The 22364-nt window shown below is 37.1% G+C and overlaps 1 protein-coding gene across 1 annotated transcript; it reads right to left on the minus strand.

Moving 5' to 3' along the window:
• Window positions 1-20568: 20568 nt before the first annotated feature.
• LOC148030969 (uncharacterized) lies at window positions 20569-22124 on the minus strand. The gene has a single exon (XM_087685647.1). It carries the CDS (start codon window positions 22115-22117, stop codon window positions 21539-21541), a length of 579 nt encoding a protein of 192 aa, XP_087541773.1. The 5' UTR covers window positions 22118-22124; the 3' UTR covers window positions 20569-21538.
• Between the last annotated feature and the right edge of the window lie 240 nt (window positions 22125-22364).

The following is a 22364-nucleotide window of genomic DNA, read 5'->3' on the forward strand; positions in this document are numbered from 1 at the left end:
ATTTCAAACTACTCTTGGAGGTTGTTTTACAAATGAAAATAACCTATTTGAATGCATTTTGGCAAGTGGGTACGTTGATGCCATTTTCTCATATTTATCCATGTTTTGGAAGCTATACAACATTAGTTTTATAGGAAAGAACCTTCTTTGTAACCAAACAAGTTAGAACCATTTTCATACCGCAAAGAGAAGATAAAGATATTTTTGAGATTGTTTTGCTTGAGTTGAACAATTGGAAAACTATATGAAAAATTTGGTAAAATATTTTCATGCATTGAAGAGTGCTCAAGCTATTTTGGTATTGCTTTTACTATTGGTTGGCCATTGCAGTGAGCACTCAATTTTATTGTTTCTTGGTTTTCTTCATCTTGTAATTAACAGTATCTTGGTTGCTTGTTGTTTGCCATACATTGTAGTGACCGTGGCTTATCTTCAGCTTTAGAAAATGAATTGTTCAATATTAAAAATCTTGATTGTATTAACTTTTCTTATCAAAAAGAGAAAATTTGTAATGTGGTTTAGTATGGAAGAAGTCTTATGACTTGTATAAGAAAGAAAGTGCTACTCATAGGTTCATTGGTTAAATAAACTCTTTGATCTCTTGTGGAAAAGAGGATTTCTTTGTCTAACTATTTGAATGTGTTTAATATCATTTTCAATTAGTTGATAGCATAGAAGAACACTTTTCATGATTGAGTTAGAGCCATGTTCTTGTTGATCGCCTTGCCTAAGAGTTGGGACACTTTTAGCAAAGCCATTAGCAATTTTGTACCCATAGGTGGTCTTATGAGTACTAATATTAAGTGTAGTTTGCTCATAGAGGAGTTGATTAGAAAGAACAATGCATGTTCAAAGAACTCTAGTGCTCTCACTTGTGAATAATTAGGTTTTTGGACTTTGGAGAATTATTTCATGTCACTTTGCATAAAGAGTTATGATGTTGGGAGACAAGGATATCCCTCTTGATGACAACAATAGATGTGGCATTGTCGGTATAGGGGATGTACGTTTGTCACTAGCTAGTGGATCTTCTTTTGTCTTACAAAATATACAACATGTTCTAGAATTAACTAAACCTTTGATAGTACTAGAAAACTTGATTAGTGTGGTTACAAAGTGAACTTTGGAGATCATGTATGGAAAATTTACAAAAGCTCTTGTTGTTACCAAAGGCTATAAATATGGTACTTTATATCCTTTGCATATTTTTGGAGTTAAGGACCATGTTGTAGTTATCAAAAAACAATCACCAACCTCTTTGTGGGATCATCATTTGAAATACGTACCAGTTAGTAGAATAAAAGCTTTTTGCTATTTGAATTATCTTATGTATTAAAACTTTTTAATCTTGGATTTTGTGAGAATTGTCTTTTAAAGTAAACAAACTAACTTGTCTCATAAGAGAGGTGATGGCAATAGAATATTTGAGTGCTTGGATTTGTTCATAGTGATTTGTATGGATGTATGCTTATAGTCTCATTGAGTGAAGCTTTATATATTGTTAGTTTCATAGATGATACCACTAGGAAGGTTTGTGCTTACCCTCTTTGTAAGAAGAGTGATACGCTAGATATATTCCAAAAGTTCTTGGAATTTGGAGAGAATCATTTGCACAAAAACCTTAAGTTCTTAAGAACTGAGAATGGTATTGAATACAGTTCTTGTACCTTTACAAAATTTTGTGCAAGTAGTAGTACCAAAAGAGAGTTGACAGCTCATGAAAATCCTACTCAAAATGATGTGGTTGAAAACATGAATAGGACCATTGAGGAAATGGTTAGTAATATGATTTCTGATATTGGTCTCACTTAATGTGTTTTGGGATGAAGGTGTAAAAATAGTAGCGCACTTGATTAATAGGTCTCCTAGTAAGCCATTGGATGGCTAAATTCTAGAGGAGCTATTGTCTAGAAAGAAGCCTAATTACGATCATGTACATATCTTTGATTGTGAAGCATTTATGCATGTATCTAAGGATAACCAAAGTAATCTTGATCCTAAGTCTAAGAAATATATGTTTCTTAAATATGGGGAGTTGAGAGAAATGGGCTCTCGGTTATGAAATCGTGGTCTAAGAAAATAATACACACACATAATTTTTAATGAGGATAAAATGCATAGACAACCCATTAAAATGGGATCTGTAGGGTAGCGTTCCAAGTGGATAGACAGCCATCACATGAGTATATGGCTTGTTCTACACGATGCAAGGCTTGGGCAACTAGCTAATGGTGAGGTGGGAGTGTCGTAAGAAGGTGAAGGGCCTCATGGAAAGAAGGTAAAGGGCCTCATGGAAAGACACGAAGCTTGTTTAGATGGATCTAAAGATAACTTTATTACATGGAGATTCACATGAGGATATTTATATGTAGCAACTTGAAGGTTATGTTAAGGAAGGCAAGGAATAGTTTGTATAAGCTTCATAAGGGCTTATATGGTTTAAGACAAACTACCAGGGAATGCTATCATAAGTTGAATGCCTTTATGTCTCTACACAATATGAGGGATATACTAAACATGAGACTAAGTTTAATGTCTTTATGCCTTTATGAAATCTCAAGGATACACTAAACATGACACTAATTAGTGTCTATACACTAGGAAAGCTATGGATGACAACCTTACAATTTTGATATTCTATGTGGATGACATGCTAATAATTGGGGATTCAGTCATGGATGCGGATGCACTAAAGAAAAGGTCATATGAAGCCTTTGATATAAAGGACTTAAGAAGTATCGGTCACATATTTTGCATGTGTTATGCAAGATAGAGACAAAAAGACACTTTATTTGTTTCAAAAGGAATTTATTGGAAATATTTTTAAGCATTTGGGTATGGAGAGAGAGAATATAATCGATGTTCCATTGCCTCTATACTTGAAACTTACCCAAGAGGATAACCCCAAGTCAAACGAGCAAAATATTGAAATGAACAAGGTTCCTTATATAAAGCTTGATGCATGCCATAGTTATTACATGTCCAAACATTGCCTATGTAGTGTGAGTCACTCACAAAAAGCATTAGTAGAAAATTAAGAGTATCATGAGGTACTTAAATAGCACTAGAACTATATGTAGAGATTACACGACACAATGGATAGAATTTGAGCAAGGAGTAGAGAACACACAACAAATATGAGAAAAATGATCACCCCTTTAATTTCAAATGAAATTATACAAAGATGGCTTTGTCCACCCATGTGCTTCCACTGTGAAGTTTAGATGGTGACCTAGACATATAATAAGTAAAGAGTGTAAGGGTACTTGGAAGAATTCTAATTAGGTGAAAGATAGATTGATGATGGCTTTAGAGGGGTCTTCCTTTTATATCCCAGAAAGGTAGTTTGGTTGGCATGTCCACATATATATATGAACCTTTCGTAGTCGGCCAATAAATATTTCCTTTACTATCAGGTGCTGGCCCTAGACCCCTATTAGGGGGATTGCTAGCCCCCTTGAGATCCCATGGCTAGGAGCCACTTCAATGGCCCTCGAATCCCAAAATAGAAAGTGTTGATAATTCCCACATCCCATAACTCGATGCGTTGTTCCTCAAGTTGCTACCAACATAACTACTCTATCTAACTTAAAGACTAGATCCACAAAGGTTAACTTTTTGCCATCTGATCATATAGACCTCATTTGACACATATAAGTCAAGACCCACCCAATGTCCATGCTCCCACACGGCTTCTCCTCATAACAGGGGGCTTACAACTTACAGCACCATGGATCATTGGTGTCACCTTGTGTTGGTAGGACATTGAGCATACCTAACAGCCCCCTTAAAGTCCATGCACAAGCAAGCTACATTCTCAACCCAACATCGAGTCTATGAAGATGAATTTAAAGGAGATCCTTTGTAAGAGCTTTGGTGAAGATATTTTCTCCATTCTCCTCTATTGGATAGTAGACTAGCTCTACTATCTAATTCTTGATCAAGTTACATACATAGCAATAGTGGATCTCAATGTGTTTGGTACATACATGAAAAATTGGATTTTTGGTAATGGCGATGCAACTCTAATTGTCAAACCTTAGTAGTATTGGATCTCTCTCCATAGGATCCCCCTTAACCATAGCGCTTCACATGCAACAAAATAAGTTGCCTTGTGCAGTGCTTAAATCGGTAGAAGACAATGCGATAGTTGGTTGCTTCTTATCGATCCAAGAGAAGATTCTTGAACCTAAAGAGAAACAACATCAAGAAACTGATTTCCTAGAATCATTGTTACTTGTCCAATCTGAGTCACAATTCCCCATAAAAACACTTCCAGAATTGTATGTGATACCATAGTCAAGAGTTTCCTTGAAGTATCTGAGCACCTACGTCCTGGCTTTCCAATGACTTTCTCATGGTTTGTTTGAGAATTTGCTCAAACCACCAATAGCAAAACTAGTATCTAGCACGATGTTACACAAGTAGATGAGGCTGCCACCCAACTTGCTATACCTTTCAATGTCTGCTAGTGCTAATCTATCCTCAATGGATAACTTCTCATTGACCTCCATAGGTGTAGCTATCTCCTTACACTTAGTCATGTCAAATGCTTTTAAGATCTCCCATGCATACTTCTTTTGAGAGATGAAGATTTTGCCATGTTCTCACAGACTTCAATCCCCTAACAATAGTGCAACAAGCCCAAGTGTGTCATTTCAAACTCAAAGCTCAAAACTATCCTTGTAAACATAGAAGTTAGCATTTGAGGCACATCTTTTGAATTTCAAACCTAGAAAGAATTTATCTATCCAATGGCACGATGCTTTAGGGGCTTTTTTCAACCCATACAATGCCTTCTTTAGCTTACAAACTTTGTTCTTAGAATGGGGGATCTCAAACCCTATTGGCTGAGCCACATACACCTCCTCCTCAATGGGGTCACCATTCAAGAATATTGATTTAACATCCATTTGGTAAATTAACGACTTCTTATGAGCGGCCACTGCAAGTACTGTGTGAAATCAAATCCTTCAACCTGTGAAAATCCTTATACAACTAATGTGGCTTTATACTTTTCTAAGCTGCCATCAGTTTCGTTCTTTACCTTCTAAACCCACTTTGGTGCTAATAATCTCTCTCTTTCCTAGCCAATCCCATAGCTCCCAAGTATCATTCTTCATTTTGCTATCATACTCAACTTGCATAGCTACTCTTCATTGCTAAACTAGCAAGTGTTTCTTCCAATTATGTTGGCTCCTTTACTTCTCTCATAATCTCAGCCATCAAGGCCATATTGACTATGCGAGCAGAAGCCCTTATCACTTCTCTATTCTCAGTGACCTCCTTGGTCCATCTGCTTTTTCCTTAGTTGTGGTAGGCATAGGATTACTACAATCATAAAGTTGCTTCACCTATCATGGCAATGGCTTTTCTAGTGGTGTGATCACACGTTAGTAAACTCTTTCCTCACCATCCAAAGATGGTGCTTCCTTCTCCTTGACATTAGGGATAGCTCTTGGGATAGGTTCATAGTCTCAACTATTTCTTTGCAGGATGATAAAGTGGAAGAACCTATATTCTCCTCCTCCACTATGTCGCTACTTCTTGAATGCCACATCATGGGTTGCTATGATCTTCCTTGCCTCTTGGTCATACAATTTGTAAGCCTTTTTCTCATCACTATAATCGAAGAAGATACAATTTATGCCTTTTGGATTTAACTTTTTTCTCTTATCCTTTGGAACATGTGCATAATATTCACATCCAAAAGTTCTAAAATGTAAGACAGATGGTTTCTTACCAAAATAGGCCCCATGAGAAGTTTTGCACTTAAGATCCTTTGTGTAACTCCGATTGAGAATGTAGATTGTAGTATTAATAGTTTTTGCCCAAAAATGATTAAACAATCCCTTGCCCTTAAGCATGCACTTTTCCATTTCCACAATGGTGCGATTTCATCATTCAATAATGCTGTTCTGTTGACGTGTATGAGGCATTGTTAATTGATACTTAATTCCTTTTCACTTGCAAAAGTCTTCAAACTCCTTTGAGTTGAACTCACCACCACTATCCATTCTAAAGTTTTTCACACTTTGTCTTGTTTCATTCTCAACAAGTTTTGGCCATTCTTTAAACTTACCAAAAGCTTGAGCCTTATCACGAAGGAAGTACACCCACATCTTCCTACTATAGTCATCGACGATTAATATAAAATACGCAGATGCTTCCAAGGCTTTTGTACACATTTTACAATACACAAGTTAGCATGCACCAACTCTAGAAGAGCCTTTGCTCTATTCTTGCTTTCTTGTGGAAATGCCTTTCTATGTTGCTTGTCTATTATGCAAGCTTTACATGGTCCCTTCATTTTAGTTATTTCAAATAGGTGAGAAACCATACCTTGCTTATGCATCTCCTTGAACACTGCAAAATCAATGTGACTAAATCTTAAAGCCAAATTTTACTTGTGCCCACACAAGCAGTGGCTATAAGAGCACTTAGCTCATAAAGGTTGTTTGTTATTTCTCCTTTGCAAATAACTTTGCCAGCACTATCAATAATTTCCACACCTATCTTAGTGAACCTCATCTCATGGCCAATATCAGCTATAGAAGCAACTGATAGTAGCATATTTCTCTTAATCTCTAGAATATACAACACATTTGAAAAAAAATTTAGTTTGCCATTTGCAATAATAAATGAAATAATACATGTGGCCTTAGCACAACATTTTACATCATTCCCAATTGTCACAATCAGGGATTCTTATAGAGCCTTGATAGAACTATATAGACCTTTCTTATTGGTCATGTGACAGGAGATGCCACTATCCAATACCCATGAGTCAATATTAGATATTGCTTGCATCAAGAAACACACTTTCTCAATGGTTGCCATGAATAACTCCAGCTCTGCTTCAACTGTATTGGCCACCATCTTTCCTTTAGTCTTCTTAGTGCCATTATTTTCATCTACCTTCTTGAAATGACAATTTGCGATTGTGTGTCCTTTATTCTTAGAGTAGAAGCACTCTCCTTGAAACTTTTTCTTATTATCCTTCTTCTTTTTGTCACTATTGGTAGAGCAACCACCTTTTCCTTGCACATTGGTAAAGAATGTAGCATCTCCACTACTACTATCTTGTTGGGATTTAAGTCTCAACTCCTCCATTAGTAGTGCACAAATTTCCTCAAACGTCAAAGCTTGGGGTCTCACCTAAGTATTTAGGGAAATTACCAATCCATCAAAATTTGGTGTACAAATTGGAAGATACCTCCAAGCTAGCTCCCCACTAGTCTTTTCTATCCTAGCGCCAACCATCCAATCATGGAGATTCTTGATTTGAGTGATAAATGCTTCAACTGTCCCTCCTTCAAGATACTTCTCTACTGCTAGTTGATTCTCTAAGTTCTGAATTCTTATTTGATTTTGTGTTTTGTATTAACTCCTTAGTACATTTCAACCCTTTGATGCCTTGGTTGTATTTGATGAATTAAGGTCAAAACACTGTCAAAACAACTTGTAACTAAGGAACACAATGCATCTGCTTTCCTTTGTTTCCAAGCTCGCAAAAGATCTACATTTGGAGGAATCATGAGACTCAAATTTTATGGATTGAAGTTGGATTGTGGTTTTGGGTCAATCCCCCAGTATGGTCCCAAAAACTCATAAGAATCAAGGATAGTTGTGATTTTAAACTTCCACAAGGTATAGTTTGTATCTAACTTGCCTTTGTTGAAGATTGGTAGATGAATCCTCAATGTTCGAATTGTTAGTACAACAACAGCACCACCTCATATGCCAATATCGCTACTTAATGTAGTGTGTGTTATTTCTCCTCTTTGTTGTTGAAGCCCTTACCTCTCGCGTACTCTTTACTCCTTAGAGCCCCTTGTGCTCTAATACCATAGCGGACAGAATCTGAGCAAGGAGTAGAAAACACACAACAAATATGAGAAGAACAAAGATTGCTTTAATTTCAAAGGAACTGATCCAGAGATGGCTCTGTCCACCTGTGCTCTTTCATTTGAATCTTAGATAATGATCCAAACATATGATAGTAGGTGAAGAGCTTAAAGGTAGCTGGAAGAACCTTGATTGGGTGAAAAAAAGAATCACAGTGGCTTTAGAGGGGTTTTCGTTTTATAACCTAGGAAGGTAGTCTAGTTTGCATGTCCGATTGTACTATGAATCTTCCTTAGTCAAGCCCAGAGAATATTCTCAAGGAATATTCTCTTTATTGTCAAGCTAGAGTTGTTGCCCCTGAACCCACATTAGGGGGGTGTTGGCCCCCCCTTGAGTTCCCTTAGCTAAGGGCCACTTCTACATCCCTAGGACCCCAAAATAGGGACCTTGATAACTCCCACACCTTGCAACTCGATGCATGGTGCCTCGAGTTGCTACCACCATAACTACTCTATCTAACCCAAAGGGTAGATCCACAAAGATCACATTTTTTCCATTCGGTCAAATAGACCTCATTTGACATATAAGTCAGGACCCACCCAATGTCCATGCTCACACATAGCTTCTCCTCATAATGAGGGCCTTACAATTTCGAGCACCATGGATCATTGGTGGCACTTTTTGAGGGTGGGGGCATTGAGAATATCTAATGATATGTGCATATGCTTCAGAAGAAAGGATCCAGCTACTCTTGGGTACGTAGATACTATCTTTGTAGGGAATGTAGACTCTAAGATGTCTACGATAGAGGCTTTTATTTCACATTCACACTTGGTCTTGCAGCCATATTCTTCTTTATCTATCACTGAGGTTGAGTATATTACAACCGCTTAGGCGTCTAAGGGAGCTATAAGGCTTACTTATCTAGTGGGAGATTTGAAGATTTGGGCATTGCAAAAGAGTTGCCTATAATGCACTGTGATAGTTAGATTAGAAGTAGGCTGAAAATTAGGTGGGGTCAACCAAATTTGGCTATAGCCTCTAGGAACTCGAAAGTGTTGGTGTATACAATGGAAAGAGTAAAGATGGGACTACCTAGGAATGAGAGCATCATGTACCGATTGTAGCCCTAATCAAACCATTCAATCAAATTTATCTCACTTAATCTTTATTTGGCCAATGATGCAGCCTGGATGTAACTAACACTATTGCTTGTAATGAAGTAGCCTCCTTTTGGAGATCAAGAGGATACCAAACTGTAAAGCAAAGTCTCTCTTGCCAAGAGGCAATCAAATAAGTCAGAAGAAATGATTGTGACAATTTAAGAGGCCTTGTATGATTCAACACATACTATTACGATGCTGAAATAAGTATGAGTGACCATGGGAGATATCAGTCTCCTCGATAAGGAATTTTGCAACTCAGTCTAACAATGAGTCTGCATGGAAAGGGATTGCAAATGGGCCATTCTTAGAGCTATCATGTGAAGATTAAACTAGCTTTGCCCAACTATTTTGGAGTAGTAATATGTTGCCCCAATTTTTTTGGAGTAGTAATATTTTGCCAAGATATCCACACTTGACCCAAACGATTACCTTTCTTTTTGCATAACATAAAGTGGATAAGCTCTGCACGAATTCCAGGAGAGAGTTCTTGGTCCAAGCAAGTAGAGGTAGGAAATATGAGACCATACTAATCATGATAGATTGTGCCACTTTGAGCTGCTTATGAAGAGGCCAACTTTATGATTCCCGATATGTAAGCCTATCATGAATTTTGGAGGACATCCATGTTGGGTTTGACTCATGCCTATGCTCATAAAGGAGTGTCAGTGATCCTTGGTAGGACAGTAGGGAACTTTTTACTCTCGTTATGAGAGGCTTTTTCCCCAGATTTATTCTTTTTTATTTTCTATGCCTGTGACAATTTGGGCACTTATCGTGTTTTATATCTTTCAAGTGTGAACACACTCTAGCAACCCTAAGGTTTAAGGGTTGTACTTTGAACTTGCATCTTACACTCTTCAGATTATTACATTGCGTGTCGTCTTGTCTTTTCACTGTCACACACTCTCTTCATTGCCAATTGTACTCTTAGTTGAGCTTGAGCTTCGATCTCTGTGCATTCTCTCACCTCTCACATTTTGTATCAAACCTGCTCAGCTCAACCTGTGGCCACTTCCAAGCTGAGCTACCACCTCTCAATTGTCTTGAGCTCCAGAGTCCCCAGGTGTCTATAGGTAGCTCATACCCCCTCAGATATCGATAGTGCTAGACATTTTGGCGCCACCACCACGGTGCCTATATAACAAGCATGCCATCAGTGCCCACCAGACCTTGTCCACAGAGTTGTTTGCATAATAACTACCCCACTTTCTTGCACACATCACCAATCTAGGAAATGCCTCTCTCATGTGCATCGCTCTAGTGCTATAGACATCCATTACACGAGACCCTACAGCTCTCTGTGCAACGCCTCCAGTTGGGCCTACCTCTAATTGTGCCGCCCTTTGCATGACCAACTCCACCCGCCAACACTATGCGTGACCACCATAGGTTGCCAGTAGCCTGCATGAATGCCACTATATCATTTGACCCTGGGAGGCTGTCGACCACCATTGAAATATAACACCTAAATTGCCAAATTTTCCAATATAATTCAGAATCAGAGGTAAAAAATAAAAATTTTATCAAATTTTTAATTCAGATTTCATCTTCTGGAAGGGGCTTGTGCTCAGGCATCATCTCTCTACTTTGCAAGGATCTGGGATACATTTTACGCAAAGATTTTGTGAAATTTTGGGTCAAAATTTTAGGGCTTTTGAAGTCAACTCAAATATCGGCAAATATACATTAGTGATGATAGTCTATAATAGACTAAATTTGTACATTTTGGGACAAGAAAATTTTGGGCTTTAACAATTTTAATGTTGTGAAGCACTAAATTTCGGGCTTTTACAATTTTAATGCTTTGAAGCACTATTTATGCCTTAGATAGCATATACTTGAGATAGTTTTTGACAGAGTGTGATTAGATTTGGTAATTACAGCAAAGTGCTTGCTATAATTTTTGAAAATTTTGAGATTTCCTAGTTGGTCCAACTTAAAGTATTACTGTTTTGCTCCTTTATCAATGACATTTACCATGACAGATCAGGGAGGTGATATATTTACATATGTGTCCAAGGAGGATAACCTGGATGGCAACAACTATTCTCTTTAGTCTTTTATGCTAAACAATGTGCTAATTACAAAGAATCTTTGGGATTATGTTAGCGGTGAAGAAGTTAGGCTTGGAGTTGTGGCTCCTGCTACACCTCCTCTAGAGGATATGGACAACGGGAAACTTAGCCTGTCCTACCCGCTCTAGCTAAACAACTCAGGGTGTTGATTGCATTGGTAGTTCAATGGTCCATCATCCCATACATTGATGCCAGGAGGCATATTTCACGGTGGATTCCGTGCCACGATGGATTCCGTGAGGTTTTACGGTGGATTCCGTAAACTTTGATTACCAGGTCTCATACACAAAGTGGATTCTTTGTGCGAGAAGTCGATGGGGACGCCTATCCTTTTCGGGCGTTTTGTTAATTTAGTGTGTACATGGGTGATTCCATAGCGGGTGATTCCGCAAAATACATATTAAATTAATAAACATTTATGAGTTTAGAGTACGCACTCGTGATAAATTAAGGTTAGGATTGATTTCTAACCAATTGATTCATTTATGTAGCTGAAGACTGCTAGGTATTCACTTTTGTCGATTTAATTGTATTATTTTACTAATGATTGTGAATGCTTTAGTTGATGTGTAGAGATAGCAGTAATGGCGGAGGAAAGCATTGGAGGATAGCGTGTATTCGAGTTATCACCCATATTTTGATGGGCGCATACCTTAGGCATGGCATCTATATTTTGTTGCCTATTTATTAAGACGTTGGATATTTATTTATTATTTTTGTATGCGCATGGATATACGATTATGATATTTGTATTTGGACATTGTATTGGGTATGCTTGACTTCTTGGGCACCCGCCCATTAGCTTTATTTCTATTTAGCACTAAAGCAAACTCAAAAGCCAAAAGCGTGCTATTTTGTAATTTGGACTATTATTTGAGCTAGAAGATGATTAATACATAAAATACATGCTTTGTGGAGCGCGCACACAAGGCATGGGGGGAGATTGCACCCAATTGGTCTCTTGTTCATGTCGTGCATGCTTTCTACCTTGAGTTTTGTGCAAAAAGTAGAGTTCTTTTGTTCTTGGGGACCTTCCGACGCTCACTACGCGCACTTACAGCATCCGATCTGTGCACTAATGGTATCAGAGCGAAGCTAAGATCGAGAGCTTCCAATTGCTACCCATCTTGTACGAAGACGGAGCTCTTGGAAACGATCGAGCTCTACAGTCAGTTTCATTGCGAACGGTCAATACGGGTAGATTCCTGGTGGTCAAGAACCTTTGTCTACAGCCTCTGATGGCGAAGGACCAGCCTGAGGAAGTGGAGGACCACTCCTACATCTCTCACTACAAGTCATTTTTCCATAGTATAGTAAGCTTTATCTCCATAGCCAAGAAGTTTAGAAGCTTTAGCTAAAAGCTTAAAAAAGCTTATTATAAAGCTTAAGCTCATAAAAATTTACGAGTTTTGAACAGGTGGCACATCAGCGTGAATTTCGGCACAGAAAATGGCTACCTCCCCCTCAAAAAAAAAATCGTCGACTGTCAATCCTAAGCTTAGTCACCTAAGCTACAAGTCATTAATCTTCTAAGTCTTCAAAGTTTGCAAGTTCTGCAAGTTCAAACTTACTCTGCAAGTTCACCAAGTCTATAGAGATCAAAACTGACTTACCTTAATTACTCCTATAAGGACTGTTCTTGCGCAGAAGCACAGAACTACAAAATTGTTCCCTGGAAGACTCTATTCGCATACACAGACTTGCTGAACCAGTTTCAGCACACGCAGAAGGTCATACACAGTTTCTAAGAAGACTAAAAATCCCACAACCACAAAAGATGAAGACCGTAAAAGCCAAACAAAAATCTATAAGCCTTGTATATCCGACTTTGAGCTATGCTCATCCCGTTAATTGGATTTTGAGAGTGTGAGGTCTTTTGGATTTTTACAGGATGACGGAACAAAACATGGATGATTTAATGGCTGAAGGTAACCTTCCTGAATCTACGATGGAACAAAAATCAAATTTAATGATGATGCAGCCTGATGAAGGACGAAGAGCCCGACAAGATTTGCAAGTTCATTGGCCAAATTGCAATGATTTACCACCGATAAAGATGGACCGCAACCCGAAGATCTTATCTGACGTACCATCGATGCGACACTCAAAGCTCAATCCATCCGCAAAGAAAAAAAGATAAGTAAAAGAAATTTCAAATTCCGTACTTTCAATGGAACTCGAGATGGAAAGACTGTCCTTGCATTTATCAATCAGTTTTATGACTACTTTCATGAAGAGACATACACTGAAAAATACAAAATTAAATGTGTCACTAACCATTTAATCGATCAAGCATCTCTTTGGTGGACCGTGGTTCGTAAGAGCATTGATTGTTCCACTACATGGGAGAGTTTCAAAAAGAAGTTTCTGTAGAATTTTCTTTCTCCTCAATTTCATGAAAAAGTCATAAAGCAATGGGGTCTTCTACAGCAAAGAGATCGTGAGCCTATTTCCCAGTACACCGAACATTTTTGAAATGTCCTACTGCAACTCAAAATGCTTGAAGATGTACCTGAAGCAACTCACAAGCGCAAGTTTATGTCTGGCTTACATGGGCATTACTATGCTGAAGTCAATATGTTCAAGCCTACAACCCTTGAAGATGCAATTTCTTTGGCTCATGACACTAAAGACAAGATTCAAGGAAGAGACAAGCGTCCACAATAATTTCAAGCAAATGGTAACTATGGTTCTAAGCAATTCAATTCAAATTTTAGAAGATTCAATGAAAGTCGTTTTCCTTCATCATCTTTCCATAAGTCTTGGGCAAAACCACCTTCTTTACCATCAAATACCAATCAAAACCCTAAGCCATCCTCACAGCCAAATCCTAATATTCCTAGACTTTCTGCCATTGCCAACCATGTATCCAAAGCTAAACCTATAGTATGTTACAAATGCCATCAACCTAGACATCTAGCAGCCAATTGCCAATCAAAGAAGCCACATGTCCATATCAATTATCTTGGAGCAATGGAAGATGAAGAACATAAGGAAATGCCCGACTTTACGGAAGATAAAGACGACATTGCTACTCCTTCGGATACTTTACCAGGTATGCCAACTCCACATCCTTTGTTGACAATGAAATGTTTATTACATGGAGAAGAAAAGATTATTTTGCATGATGATGGTAGTACACATGATTTTATTTCTGCAAAGTTAGTGAAAGAATTGAAATTACCAACTGTTTCTATACATTATGGCATTAAAGCAGCATTCTTAGGTACAAGGTATAATGGAACACAAGATGTGCATGACTTAGAAATTAAAATTGATAAATACACTGAACGTAGAAATTTTCTAGTTGTACCTTTGCAGTCCAGTGATATTATCCTAGGTATGCCTTAGCGTCATCAGCATAATCCTGACATAGATTATTCCACGCATTCAATTAAAATTCATTTTCAAGGAAAACAAATTACATTGTATGGTATGGATGCATCTAATAATTTTCCATTGCTTACTCATACTCAAGCTAAACGTGCATTACGTAAAAGTAGTAAATCTTATTTAATTTGGGTGAATGAACTTCAAGCAAAAGAAAAACATATGCATCCTAGGCATAAACAATTCCTTGCACAATTTAAAGATTGTTTTGCTGAAGATTTACCACCTAGACTACCACCTTCACGTCCTAAAGATCACAAAATAGATTTAATTCCTTGTACACAACCACCATGTAAAGCACCATATAGGCATAACCAGATTGAATAGAAAAAAATTCAAAATCAAGTAGAAGAATTGTTAAACAGAGGATTAATTAGACCTAGTAGTTCTCCATTTGGCGCACATGTTTTATTAGTAAAGAAGAAAAATAATACTTATCGCATGTGCATTGATTATCATGCCCTGAATAAGATTACTGTTAAGAATAGATATCCAATTCCTAGGGTAGATGATTTTACGGATAAACTACAAGGTTCTGTCATATTTAGTAAGATAGATCTTAAATCTGGTTATCATCAAGTGAGATTAGATAAATCTGATATATTCAAAACTGCATTTAGAATACAATTTGGACATTATGAATTTCTAGTGATGCCTTTTGGATTGACTAATGCACCTGCTATATTTATAAGCCGAATGATAAACCGCATATTTTTGAATAGTATCAGCATTGTATTATAGTATTCTTTGATGATATATTGGTATTCAGTAAAAATGAGAATGAGCATTATGAACATATGTCTTTAGTTTTCAAGTTGTTGAAAGATAATCAATTGTATGCTAATCTAGAAAATAGTAAATTCTTTCAAACAGAAATTGAATATCTAGGTCATATTGTATCATCAGAAGGTATTAAGGTTGACCCTAAGAAGATAGAAGCAATATTGAATTGGCCCATATCTAAAAATGTGCATGAGTTACGTTCTTTTCTAGGTCTTGCTAGTTTTTACAGGAAGTTTGTGCGAAATTTTTCATTACTTGCCTTGCCTTTGACTAAACTTTTAAAGAAAGGTATTGTTTATCATTGGTCTGATAATCAACAGAAATCTTTTGATTTATTGAAACATGCATTAATCCATACTCCTGTATTACAACTACCTGATTTCAATAGACCATTCTTTTTAGTAGTTACTGATGCTAGCGAATCTGGAATAGGAGCCCTACTGATGCAAGATAATCATCCCATAGCCTACTCTAGCTGTAAACTGAAACCATCTGAACTTAAATATTCTACTTATGATAAGGAATTGTTAGCTGTAGTACAAGCCTTACGTTAATGGAATCATTACTTAATGGATTCTGAGTTTATGATTAAGACTGACCAACAAAGTATTAGACATCTCCTTAGTCAACCCCAAATCTCTGACAGACATAACAAATGGGTAGCTTTCATTCAGAGTTTTCATCCTCTTATACAATATCAACCAAGAAAAGAGAATATATTAGCTGATGCTTTAAGTAGAAGACCGACCATTCATAATATTTCTGTCATATCATTTGATTCTCTTAGCCCTATGAAATATACTTATTATTAGGACATTAGTTTTCAAGCTGATTGGAATAAATTAGTTGAAAATAACTAGATTCCTATTGATTCACTGTCTTACAATGATGGATTCATGTTTTATGAAAAGAGATTATGTGTTACAGTTCCGTTTAGATCTTTTGTTTTGAATGAGATTCATTGTCCTCCATACTAAGGTCATAGAGGTATTATCTCTACTTTGCGTACATTGACTGAAGATTTTTATTGGCTACATATGGACATTGATGTATCTAATTTTGTTTCTGAATGTTTAGTTTGTCAAAGAGTTAAGAGACATCATGGTAAATAGTATGGTTTATTAATGTCTTTATATATTACATCAAAACCATGGGAACAAATTTCTATGGATTTTATTACTGGTTTAGCTAACACTAAAGCTAACCATGATATGATTTGGAATGTTGTAGACAGATTTAGCAAACAAGCATATTTTATTCCATGCAAGAAAACATTAACAGCATCTCAAGCAGCTCAGTTGTTTTTTAAAATTATTTTCACTAATCATAGTTCACCAAAAGTTATTATTTCTGACCGTGATTCTAGATTTTGTAATAATTTTTGGATTACTTTGTTTGCTAACTTAGGAACAAATATTGATTTTTTATCTACATTTCATCCTGAAAAAAATGGTCAAACAGAAGCTACTAACAGTACTATTTTAAATCTTTTGCGTGCTTACACTATTTAAAAACCAGATACATGGGATACACATCTACATTTACTTCAGTTTGCATATAACAATACACCATACACAGTTACAAAGAAAGCACCATTTGAAGTGATTTATGGTTATAGATTATCTACACCTGTTGCATCTTCATCAAATAAGATTTAGAGTGCTGATGATATTGCTAACATGCACACTACTATTTTTTATGAAGTTAAAGATATAATTGCCAAAGCCCAGCAATCATATAGAAAGCAAGCAAATAAGAAAAGACATGCCATGAATTTCAAAGTTGATGACTATGTTTGGTTAAGAATATGGAAACGTTACAGGTTACAATCAGATCTTGAGACTGCCACAAATCTTAAAAAAGTCTTGGAAGATCACATACTTGGCTGTAGAGTGTAATTCACACTTGGCGAAGTTCTTGGAATCGCAAAGCGTGAATTTTATGATGCAATCATTGATATGTTGAAATAAAAATGGCAGTTTGATGGTGAAGTTTTGCAAGCATTGATGCACGTTGACAAAGTGAATGCAAGTGTGTTGTGTTCAATTAGGCTTTTTTGATTTTATGCAATTTGTGTGACTTAATGGAATGTAAGTAACACCATTACTGAATGTCATGTGAATTATCAATAAAAATTATGCATTTGATGATGCCATCCAATTATTTCTTTCCCCCATTATATTTGAATGACTCTCTTAAATAGCCACTTGTGCCTACCTTTTTGAGGTTTGCTAGTGCTACTAGGGCCCTCGCTTCAACTCATGCTCTCATGACTAGGTCATACTTTTAGTTACCCTTTGGTAGGGTAGCCTCTCTCTCTCTCTCTCTCTCTCTCTCTCTCTCTCTCTCTCTCTCTCTCTCTCTCTCTCTCTCTCTCTCTCTCTCTCCATGTCATTGTAATAACAATCCTTCGAGCTCAAACCACCTTTGTGACACTTGACTTCCCTAGAGAGGTTTTCGCACATCATTTTCTATGTCTTGGTTTTTGGTTGTTTGTGTTTCTCTTAATTTTTTTTTCTTCTTGTCTCTTACTCTTTCGTTTGAATGCCTGTGTTGCACTCAAATGCTACCTTCAAGTTTTATCTAGAAGGAATTTTCTATTCTCTCATGTTCATCTCTTTGACCTATTGTATCCTTCTCCTCAATCTCTCACTTTGGCCTCCTTCAATGTGTGCCCTATCTTTCGACCTATTGTATTCACATATGATTTCAATTGGATGATAAATTTCAATCAATTTCAAATAGAAAAATGTCCATAGTAACTCTCTCTCTTTTTGTCTTAACCTAACCATGGATGTTTCAAAATCTTGTGACTTGTATGCAAAAATGGATTGCCCTACTAATCTCTCACTCGTCCTTCTTTTTGCACTTCCTATTGCTATGCATAGTAGAGAAGCAAGTACTTTGGATGTTTGACTCCATGGTCTCAATAATGGAACTAAAAAGTCAATGCACAATTGTACCCAATCATGAAACAAGTCTAGAGCTCTTCTTGTTTCAAGAGTTTGATCAGCCTATGTAGACCAGTCTTCATCCACTGGTCACTCACCTCTCCCCTCATAACCCCTAGCTACTCTCATTACCAATAACAACAATCAATAGTTCTCAAGATTGTAGTAGATACACCTAGAACTTGCTCTCTCCAATGCAAGTTAAATTTCATTGTCTTGAGTACAGATCTCCCAAAGAATAAATAGCTTTGCCAATAGCAAATGCTTCTACAAATTCATTCACCACTAGTCATGGACCCACATTTCGGATGGTCACTTTGTTCACTAGTTAAAGATCCTGTATAAACTGAGTATGGTGTAGATGAAAGCTCTAGAATACCCATTGTTATTTTTTCATTTAACATATGTATGAGTCTGGGCAAAGTTAGATCACCATGGATGCTACTACTCTTATATCCATACAACCTATTTCATATGGAAACACTTTATGCCAATCTTTTGTTCTTTAAGAGATTCTTCTATAAATTTATGTCCAATTTTCATTGGATCTCTTAGGTTTGTTTTTTGGAAGCCGACTAATTAATTATTTGCTCTTTGGAGACAACAACACTACAACAACTTTACCTTTTTATCCATTGTCTTGGAAGATAGTACATAGTCGAGACATAGTATTTAATGAGACAAAGTTATTAAAAAATGCTACACATGGTAACCTTGATAAAAAGAATGTCAAATTTCAATATGAATAGTCATCCATTTAGCAACCATTAGCTAAAGATTATGTTCCTTTTGATGCTAAAAATGAATAGCAACCTATTATGCTACAACCAGAAGATAATGGATAGCAAACGAATGCACAAGATAAAATAGGATAGTAAGAACATGGTAAAGTAGGTTACAATAGTAAGAAAATGCTAAAAATCAATCACCATGTGATGATGTGCATATACCTAAGAATGTAGGTCCATTGCCTAACAATATCTTTGGATTGCATTTTATTGATCGAGGAAGGCAAGCCTCTAACATTTAAAGAGGCATAGTCATGTAAAAGTAAGAGAAAGTGGGAGCTTGCTATGCACAAAGAGATAAAGTCTCTATATGGAGATAACACATGGCATCTTGTACATTTGCCCAAGCATAGGAAAGCTATCCCTAACAAATGGATTTACCAAGGCGAGATGTATTGATGGGAAGCCCAAGTATAAGGCACGTTATCGCAATGCGTAGGGTTGAAGATCACCATAGGGGTTTGGCAAGAAAACTGGACAAGATTGATGAAGATGTGTCTTTAGGAGATAAGTAGATTGCAGTGAATGTTTAAAGATTCAAGAGGTACTTCACGATCAATCACAGGGGTTTAAGAGAAAAGAATGTATGACTCTAGCTTCAACCTTATTTTTTCCAAATGGCTCTTCATACATCATAAATTCAACAATGAATTGAACATATCCAAATAATTTACCTCTATAATGGTAGACTTGATACTCTGCTATGTTTTTACTATAGTTAAAATCTTTGCAAAACTATGACTACAAAAGATATCCCATCATATAATCTTGTAGTCCTCTCATTATCTTGCATAGTTGAAATCTCTTTGTAAAATTGTGGGATCTATGGAAGATACCCCATCATATAATCTTGTAATCCTCTCATCATTTTGCAATAAACTTTGCTCTTTCATACTTAAACATAATTTTTAAAAGATCTATCAAATTCTTTAATCCTTTGGAAATTTAAGGAACCTATTGTTGAGAATCCTATGAAGCATGAAGTAAAGACATCTTCACCTATAGCAATAGGTGAGTACTTTATGCTCTTAGTACTATTGTAGTCCCACAGTACTATTGAACAGTGCGCGAGGGAGACTAGGAACAAAGGAAAAGAGAGGAGAAGAGAGACACGAGACAACGGAAGTGGAACCCCAGAAGTACGTCAACTGAGCACACATGATAGGAATATATAGAGGGAACATGGGACGCTATATATAGACAAACTATATATAGCCTATATATAGACAAACTATATATAGCCTATATATAGACAGACTATATAGAGCTAACACCCCCGCTCAAATAAAGGTCCCTTACTATGGATGAAAAAACCCTTGGGGGCTTAAGGGAAAAACCCACAGCTCAATATAGGCCTACCGTTATATTAATATTCAAAATATAAAATTACAAAGTTGAACATACAAGAGCCTATTCATAGGCATCAAAGGAGCTACATCACTCATAAATTACAACATCAACGGAGAAGGAGCTACATCACTCGTAAATTACAACATCAACGGAGAAGGAGCTACATCACTCAAGAGCTACATCACTCCTGAATTACAACAGTCTATTCAGAGGCATCAAAAGAGCTTTATCACTCCTAAATATACAACATGTAAAATAAGGATAAGCGACATCACTGCAAAAGATAAAATCTCCAAGAAATTCCTTCAACTGAACTTGGAATGTAAGCAGTATATCTGTCACATCAAAACTTGAAGAAAAAACGTTAGTGACATTAGAACAACACAAGGTCTATAGAGATGGTTCGCGACGCCACTCTATAGACAACATAACACATGTCGGACCCCATAAATAGAATATAAATAAAACAATTTGTCATCAGCTGAAATATAGACCCTCATCAACTGGAAAGAATATAAACGAAACAATGTATCATCAGCTAGAATATAGACGCTCATCAATGGAATAACGAACGAGGACGATCATCATGAAGCATGGCAATATCAACATCCAAAAGTGATGTTGATGTTGAAATGTAGCAGTAACTCAAGTGGCCTTTGCGTCGCAAGATTTGTAGCAGTAACATAGGGAAGAAGCAACTTGCTCTTTCAGGCGGCCTTTGCGTTGCAAACAGGGCTATTCTTCACTCTTGTGTGCGAGGCAAAAACTCAGCAATATTAAGAGATTGCAAATACGTTCCAAAAGAAATCACAAATATCTGCCGAACTTCTCCTGTGGATTGAGGAATGGAAAGACCAGTGAGCCATCTGTTCCTGATAGCAATACCACTTAATTTCATGATCCATAATAAAAGCATTTTTATCGAGAAAGATAGCTGGAATTGCTGCTTTTGTGATGGGAAAAGGAAGCTCGCAGAAACATGTACAGCTTAAACAGAAGCTACACTTGACAATCGTCTGGATCACACTTTTGGGCAGTCCGATTAATAGATCCATCGTCGTGTGGCTGTACACTGGTAAAATTTTGTGAACTCGATCAGATCATGTGTAAAATATGACAATGCTGGCTCGATGCCTTGCATCGAAGCAATTCTGGAAAGCCTCAATACTGCGTTTTGTACAGCTTCGCTATAATAGATGATCCTGTGAGAAATCGCCGTTCTTCAAAGTTGCATGAGAGGAACCTGACAGAAGCATTTGCCCATATTTTGGAAAAAAATCGAATAGCAGAAACCCGTTTGGTATGTCCACTCTATGAGTGTATCCATCTTTTTGGAATGTAACAGTGATCGTTTGATGCTTTGACATCTTTAGGAGCTGCTTTGATATCTTTAGGAGCAGCAATCCATGATCTTCCCTGATAATCACGCTCTTCCTTGCCATGGAACGTGCTTTATCCTGGTGTTCAAACTTCTCTTCTTTGTCTTTCTCACCTTTCTTCTCAGCATACTCTTGTCCATACTTCTTCTGTTCCTCAGTAAGCTCAGTCTGCAGCCCTTCTTTCTTTCCTGACCAAGGACTTTTTGGATTTTTCTGGAGCCACAGATCAGAAGCAGGGTTTAACACCTCCTGCTGCACCTCATCATCCATATCATCAACACTTGCAGACGGGTCCGTTGCATAGCCAAACCTGTGAAAAGTGTTGTACTGTTCATCGAAGATGAAGGACTGCATAGCCAAACCTGTGAAAAGTGTTGTACTGTTCATCGAAGATGAAGGACAAGATACCTGCGTCTAACACCTGTTCTGCAACATTCTGAGGCCCTAACTCTAACACCTGCTCTGTAATATTTTGAGACACAGGATCAGAATCTTCCTCAGGCAACTCATTAAGATCAAACATGAACTAGCCCTTGGTTGCCATGTCGAATGTTGGAAACCACTGGGTCAGCCGAGGCATGAAAGGTGTACATCACAGCGGTTCAATTTGAGCGCCACGAGGCGCACACATAGT

Source organism: Lygodium microphyllum, chromosome 9, assembly GCF_053477565.2.
Source record: "Lygodium microphyllum isolate KBCC chromosome 9, Lygodium_microphyllum_v1.1.10, whole genome shotgun sequence".
NCBI lineage: Eukaryota > Viridiplantae > Streptophyta > Polypodiopsida > Schizaeales > Lygodiaceae > Lygodium > Lygodium microphyllum.

Coding starts and splice junctions, on each gene's coding strand:
- LOC148030969 (XM_087685647.1), bottom strand. CDS start 22,117: ATGAACAGTACAACACTTTTCACAGGTTTGGCTATGCAGTCCTTCATC.